Here is an 8,396-nt window from a genome sequence, read left to right on the forward strand (position 1 = left end):
ATGTTCATATAGTAAAACATTTAAAACAGGAACATACACTTTTACCTGTATTATACTCTAGTTACTCCAGCATTCTAATGTATATTCTTTCCTAACTAAAATACAGTACTCCTTTTTTTTTCTAAAAAAAATGTGAGTTTTCCCAAAAACTCTGTAAAACTTTATTAATAAGAGTAGAGACACTAAAATGAATATATAGAATTCAATAAACAGTATAGCTATTGAGAAACCAGCTCTATACCACAAACAAGTAAAGACCTTTTAAAGATCTACAGAATGATGGAATACACTTGATATAAAATGTATGTAACATCACCATAACATATAATTTCATATTTAATATTTTAAAGTTAATCAAGAAATATTTTAGACTCTTGAAGACTGTTAAGAATTTTAAAAGCCAGTTATTATATTGTCCATGTTTGAAAATATAACCATGTAATTAAAAGCTCTCCTATTAGACTGAATACTAAATAATAGATTTTATTACACTGAAATCAGAGAACAATGCAGACAGTAAGGCAAATGCAGAATGATTTATTGGGCCAAGAATTATAATTTAACAAAATATACAGATAACATATTGAATACGTATTCCTTAACTCTACATTGAAATAACAGTGGAAAGTAATAAGAAATTAACTATTCCTAAACTCCTATATAGACAAACTTCTTGCAAACAAACACATATCAGTACTTATATTAAGAGCGTGATGGTTTATTTAAGAGTAAGAAGTGACATTAACATATTAAATCCCAGAAGAATCTTCCCTTTTTTCCCAATATGACAGCCTACACAATACATTTTGTGATTATATTCACAAGATGACCCAACAATGTTAAGAATAGATTTGTTATGAATAAAAAATTATCAATGAAAAACAGTACATGCATATTGAGCACCCACAGAATTAGTCATTTTAATATGAGAACAATTTGTAGGTTTTAAAATGACTATAGTTGGATACATTTTTCTAAGAATAAGAATGCGATTAAGAAATGGTGTTACTATCGAGTTACTATACTTACTATAGACTTATTTCTGCGAAAATGTCTTCCAGCATATTGTTTTAATTACAATAACCTAATGGCGGGGGTGAATTCCAAGGAATAAAGAATTTAGCTAGTGAAAATAGCACTAAAATTGTTCTTTCTGATATTTTAGTGGTGAGTTTTAGTACCTACTCGAAAAAGTACTACTTTGAATGTACTGTGTTCCCACACATCACACAACTGATAATGTTGCCAATGGCATAGATGAATAAAATTATATGCCAAAAGTCATATTCTACAACTTATTTTACTCAACACCATTCTTTTCTAATTTATGTAATCATAATATATAACATTTAAAAGTATGAACTTGGAAACAACGGAGTTTTCTCTTCTCTCTGTATTTCCAAGCCGAAGTGAGGAGAAGTGAAGGAAAATTTAGAAAGGATAATTACAACATATTTAATCATTAAATAATATCTATTGAGAAGAAAATGTTTCAGTTGTTTTAGTATAACAAAAGGAGGTGTTTAGAATAACATACATTCATTTTAGGACACAAACATCCTTTTACATTTTGTTAAGAATTAGAAAATTATCCCTTAGTCCATACATGTGATAATGCACTTTTTGAGATCTTTACTTAAAAATCTCAGAACACATTCCCCCTCCCATTTTACACTGTTTCTAGCTAACTAGTAATTCTGTGTAGGTAAGAAGGATTGCAGTTAAAAATAGAATAAAAGAACGAACAGAGCTGATCACTCAAATAATTACACTGTGCTCAACTGGACCAAAAAAACAAAACAAAACAAAACAAAACAAACCAGCACATAATTTAGAAGAATTCACAAGACAGGTCAGTGTTTACATAAGCATTTTAGGGGTAAGCCTCCATCATTCTAATAATTTATCTTATGGAAAACATCTACAATCACCGCACAGGGAAAGTTTCCCTTGCATATCCGTTAATTCCTTTAACATTTTCATGTTTGAAACAAGCTGAACTATTTGAGGTCTTATAGGCTTTGGGCCCAATTCCAGTCTATCAGATTGAGAGTGTTGGCAATCATATTTTGGGGAACAGGTAGCAAAAAAAAATGGATGTGTAACGCAGTTACTATATACATGCTCCCATATAGTTTCATGAAGACATAACTTTCCTATGAAGCCTACTTAAAAATAACCTTTAAAATCTATTCAAGATAAGTAATAAATCAAAATGACAGGACTTTACAAACTTAGAGACACTCATACATGCACATGAATATACATATAACTTCATCTATCTTTCTGATTTCTCTTTTCAGACTCAATCTTTTTGAGGAAAAAAAAAAAGTCCTAGAAAAATATATTCCAGTGTTTTACTGTATTTTACAATCACTTCACTCTCTCCTTTAAAATGCTTCGTGCTGAAGACACATTCATTTTGAAAAACTAAATCCCCCATGGGGTACGTAAGATATTAACAAAATCTTCATCATTTACTATCCCTATACTTAGACCTTCATAGTAATCTTCAAATTCACCATACGACACTTCATCAGACTTGCTGCAGGCATCTTTTAGTGTTTCTAGAAAAGATAATTTGATTTCTTCCTCTGTGGAATGGCCTGTAAAATAGTACTGACTGTGAAACATTCTCCTTAGAAGACTAGTAAAGTGACTGATGATGATAAAGAAATACTTACTCACCTTATGAAATCTCTTCCACAATTTGAAATCTTATGTCAAACTTCCCTCCAATTTATTTAAACAATTTCTTGCATGAATCAGAATTTAATGGTGATGAGTTTAGTACACATTTGAGGCCTCTTTTAAGCCTCTGATACAATGTAATACATATAGGCAAAATAAGAGTCACTAATGTAGACATTCTTCTATTTCTTAATATTTTAGAGGACTCGGCTTTATTTCCATTAGAAACAAGGAAAGAAGAAAACAATTTCCAAGATTTATAGGCTGTTAACGCAGTAATGCAACGTATGAGAAACATCCTTATATTCAGGCATTAGTTATTTTATGAATCCGTTACTCATAATTGCAGCTAGAAAATATTACTGCAAACATAAGATTCAGAGGCCTATGAAAATCTTTGCTGGAAGAACTTTCACTGGATTAATCACCCTATTTTAAACTCTGCAATTAGGTAGGTTATTTCCACTAGGTTATGTTAAATATGATTAATTTCATTCTATAGGAAGATGCTATTAAGAATGACATAATGTAAAAAAATTATAATTTTTTAGTTTGTCATTTTAAGAGAGAACATAAAATATCTGATTCAGTCTTTTAATTCATTGGCTTTGTTTAATTCATAAAGAGAACAATAAGCTATTTAAATAAGTAGCTCGGATTGTATTGTGGTCAGTTAAAGGGAAGGAAGCATCTCAGCCACCACCCTCCTCACACAGATCTACTCCCAGGATCCCAGCACCGAACAGGAAAAAAGACATTCATTAAGTTTTTAACAAGAGGAAGTAATAATAAGATGGAAGTAAGCTATAGAAGGCGGTCAGGTAATACTCAAAGAAAATAGACATCCATATATATAAAGGCAAAAAAGGGTCAGAGAAATCTATGTGACTCTCTAATCATTCTGAAGTCATGTCGCATTTCAAAATAACACACTTAAATGGGAATACCACCTTGTCTAATGAGGTGGGCAAAATTAGGCAAGAGTTGGATCTTTTTCAAACACCAGAGGTCTCTAATGGACTCGGTAATAATTCCTCGTAAAGTGCTTTTCAAACTGAAAGAATGCTTTGGATAAAATGTTTGCTGTCTTTTAAAAACATGCATGCGAGGGGCGCCTGGGTGGCTCTGTCGGCAGAGCATCTGACTCGGTTTCGGCTCAGGTCATGATCTCACAGCTAGTGAGTCCTAGACTCCCATCAGACTCTGCTGACAACACACAGCCTGTTTGGGATTCTGTCTCCCTTTCTCTCTGCCCCTCCCTCATTCTCTCTCTCTCTCTCTCTCTCTCTCTGTCTCTGTCAAAAATAAAGAAATAAAAATAAATAAATATTTAAAAATAAAAACTAAAAACATGCATGAGAAATACAGAACAAGTGATTATTTTATTTTAAACACAGGCTGAATGAACAACGACTAAATAAGTATGTTCTGCAGAAATGGTAATATAAAACAATAAATTGAATTTGTGATTGAATGTTAGTCAAGGATTAAAATTAATCAAGATCTGATCTATATAAAACATATATACCTGTTGGCAGTAGAGATTTCTTCCTTTGTTTACCGTCCGTACTTTAGGATAAATGAGATTTAACACTTTTTTAAATAAAAACATTATTTTTTTTAATTTTATAAGTTTTTATTTATTTTGAGAGAGAGAGAGTGTGAGCAGGGGAGGGGCAGAGAGAGAGGGGGAGAGAAAGAATCCCAAGCACAGAGCCCAAAGCAGAGCTCAAACACAAGACCATGAGATCACGACCTGAGCCAAAATCAAGAATCAGATGTTTAACCAATGGAGCCAGCTATGCATCTCAACATTTTTTATTTAAATTTGTGTTTCAAATACTCAAGAATTTTATACTTCCTCTGTACTCCCACCTAGGAAATACATAACTTTTATCACTTGTAACTAACTTCTTTCTCTCCTCTTAGAGACCATCAAGTATTTTAATGAACAATGTTAAGTTCTGTTATCTTCACAAGAAATATATTTGGAATATCTTATTTCTATTAAAGCTGAAAATAGCCTTTTCTAATAAATTATTTATGCAAAGTAAAAAAAGTATTTTCTACAGTTAGATTGTGCTACAAAAGCCTTAATTTAAATGAATTATAAATTGTAAACAATCTATATTCCAGAGATGGGTATGTAAATATATTATAATTTGTAATGATAGACAACAATAAAGGTTTTTTGTTTCTCTTTTTTAAAAAACAGTAATTAGGGGCGCCTGGGTGGCGCAGTCGGTTAAGCGTCCGACTTCAGCCAGGTCACGATCTCACGGTCCGTGAGTTCGAGCCCCGCGTCAGGCTCTGGGCTGATGGCTCGGAGCCTGGAGCCTGTTTCCGATTCTGTGTCTCCCTCTCTCTCTGCCCCTCCCCCGTTCATGCTCTGTCTCTCTCTGTCCCAAAAATAAATAAAAAACGTTGAAAAAAAAATTTTTTTAAATAAAAAAAAAACAGTAATGAGTTTTCCTCTTTTTAAGGCTTTTTATGCCTTGGCTAGATCTTCCTTAATGAGAATGCAAAGACAAGGTATGGAATTTCTTAAATTAACAAAGGCTTACCCAAAAACAAAAACAAAACCCTCACCAAAAATTCCATGACATCTAACAAAACTAAAGCTACTTAATTAAGATTATTAGAGGGGAGAAAATAAAGAGAAACACAATATAGGGTGTTGAAATCACCTAATTCTGAAATAAGTAAACTATCTTGTTCTTATATTTAGTAAGACTAATTAAAGGAGAAAAGCAGAGAATGACAAAGGTTTAAAGGAAAAGATATGCTAAATCCAATTAAATAATGCTAGAAATTTTCTTATGGCAACTGCAGTTCATTTAAAGTCACTGATAAGTACATTAAACTATTTTGACCTGAAACAGATTATTAGAAATTCTTTTAATATTAGAAAAAGGAAAATTCTAGAATAATAGTATTCTATAGTACTTAATAGTAGATGATCAAAATTATAAATTAGAAAGAAACTATTCATAAAATATAAATTATAAGTGGTCAAAAAATATACATAAATGTGTTTAGCCTTCCAAGTAGCCAGGGAAATGAAAATAAAATTATTTTTAGTCTATCAGATAGGCAAAAATTTGTGGTGTTAGCATGGTAGGAGTGTAACTGAATTCTCCATCCAATGGCAATATAGCCATCTTACAATGCAATGGTATAGCCATCTTACAATGCAATTTGAAAGTATCCATTAATATTTGAAATGCAGATATCCTAAGTCATAAAATTACCCCCTCCACCCTGGAAACAGCAGAAAATGAGCCTATGGAGTCACAAATATGCCTATTCACTTCTTCGTTGTTTAGAAATTAAGTCTACCAATAGGAGACTAGATAGGTAGGTAAATTGTAGTATATTGATTTTTACAAAGAGTAATATACAACAAATAAAAATAAGGTGGATCAATGGGATTAATATGGAAAGAGCTCCAAAAGGTATTTTTGAGCGTAAAAAGTAAATTACATAGCAATGTGTTTAGTGTACCTTTCATGTTAAAAAAAAAAGAAAGAAAAATCTTCAAGAAGTATTAGATCTTTATAGTACATATACATATTCATACAAAATTCATGGAGTAAGGATTGAAATGTATATATATTAAATGACAATAACTGTTACCTCTATAGAGGAAAGTATAATGAAAAGAGGAGAGTTACTATGGCCAAATGCTTTCATTATAATAAGAATTCATTTATAAATCAGTTATGTAAAAATTAATGTCTGAAGAAATATAGTAGGCAATACATCTCTAAAATTACAGATGTTCCTTGACTTATGATAAAGTTATGTCTGATAAACCAATCAGTTGTAAATTGAAACGGTCCTAAGCTGAAAATGCATTTAATTCACCTAATCTACTGAACATCATAGCTTGGCCTAGCCTACCTTACACGTGCTCAGAACACTTACATTAGCCTACAGCTGGGTAAAATCACCTGATGTCTATTTTATAATCTAGTTGAATATCTCATGTAATTGACCGAATACTGTACTGAAAGCTAATGGCTGGAAGCGTGTGGGTTGCTGACCCTCTCAATCGCATGGCGGACTGGGAGCTACAGCTTGTCGCCCCTGCACGACAGCAGCAGAGAGTACCGTACCGCACGGCGTTAGCCAGGGGAAAAGATCAAAATCCAAAATTTGAAGTAGTTTCTACTAAACAGTTAATGTTTTCACACTATCATGAAGTCAGAATACCGTTAAAGTTGAACCATCCGAAGTAGGGGACCACATGGATGTATGCATGTATTTTCTAGATGCTCAAATTTTGACAAACATATGTATGCTCATTACATGTATACCTCCATTCCTAGAGAAAGACGTTCACTTTCTGCCTTAAATCTTCAAGTGTAAGCACATACAGTAAAACTAACTCAGAGAACTTGCACATGTAATTATCTGTCCTCTAAATCTATCCTGTTCCAACTCAGATTCCTCGCCATCTCCTCAGTAAGAAATAAAAGTTCAATCTCAGTTTATGAATATCAGAGAAAAAAATAAGACAATAGACCTATGAATTTTTAAAGGAAGGCCAAATGACTCTTATGTTTCTGGTTTAAAAAATAATTGTTTATTTCCTCCCTTAATAGCCTCAAGTCCACACTGTAAGTTAATACGATTTAAAGATATTACTTTTATTAACTAACATTTTAGAAATGTAATGCATTTTGACTCATAATAATTACCTGAAATTACTTGAGGATGCTTCTTTGCACAATAACATTTTCTTATGTCTATAATAGGCACACAGCCAGTTTTGTTGAAATCCAGTTTCATAAAGACCTAAATAAAGAGAGATGTTATTTTTTTTTCTATAAACTCATTAGACATGAGAATCTAACTCCCTATTCTGAAGAAGGTTATTTATGATCTCTAAACAAGCCAGTTTAAAAGTACTAAACTGGTATATGAAGGAAGCATCATGAATCCAGGAAGATATTAGAGCAAGATGTTAGGTAACCTATGCTGGAGTATTATTTCTACCACTTCCTGGAACCCTGACCTTGAAAAAGTAACCTTACCTCTGTTGCACTGGCTTTCCTCTCACACTTTAGAGTTGAGTAAAAGACCGTTCTGGTAACTTCCTGCTCTAGAATTTACAGGAAACTGATAAATGGCCAAGACAAATTACTTTGATTCAAAAAGTGAACATGTAAATATTCACCACTAAAATCAATGAGAAATTGCAATACTTTTTAAATGGCCTGTGTTACTCTATTTCCTAAAATGTAACACTACCTTTTGATATGCCAGTTGTTTTATTGCTCCTCTAACTCAATACAATTTTTAGCATCATAAAATAAAAAATATTTTATGGAGGAGTGGGTATATAGAAACACAAAACCAACTCAAAACAACAGCCCACATTTGCAAGAGTCGAAACTGGAATCAAGTTTGTTTATTCACAATAATGTGTTCACAGAAATATGGCACCTGTAATGGGCTAAACTATGTCCTACCCCAATTCATGTGTTGAAGCCCTAGCCCACCCTGTACCTCAGAATGTGACTGCTATTTGGAGATGGGGCCTTTAAAGAAGTAATTAAGTTAAAATGAAATCATTAGGGTGGGCCCTAATCCAGTATAACTGGTGTCCACATAAGAAGAGGAGATTAGGACACAGACAACCAGACTGAGGATTTGAGCACATAAAGAAAAGACAGCAAATCACAAGTCAAGGAGAGAGG

At 32.6% G+C, this 8,396-nt stretch overlaps 1 protein-coding gene across 1 annotated transcript in view; it reads right to left on the reverse strand.

The window, feature by feature from the left end:
• Window positions 1-2,430: 2,430 nt before the first annotated feature.
• CAPS2 (calcyphosine 2) overlaps window positions 2,431-8,396 on the reverse strand; it is a 47,810-nt gene continuing 41,844 nt past the window's right edge. The window contains exons 15-16 of the mRNA XM_047067192.1: window positions 7,395-7,491; window positions 2,431-2,606 (exon numbers count right to left, since the gene is read on the reverse strand). Coding sequence (XP_046923148.1) covers window positions 2,431-2,606; window positions 7,395-7,491 — 273 coding nt within the window. The remainder of the gene's footprint in view (window positions 2,607-7,394; window positions 7,492-8,396) is intronic.

This window comes from Lynx rufus, unplaced genomic scaffold (assembly GCF_022079265.1).
Source record: "Lynx rufus isolate CCGP_SWC_20201006 ecotype Redwood Valley unplaced genomic scaffold, mLynRuf1.p SCAF_7, whole genome shotgun sequence".
Taxonomy (NCBI): Eukaryota; Metazoa; Chordata; class Mammalia; order Carnivora; family Felidae; genus Lynx; species Lynx rufus.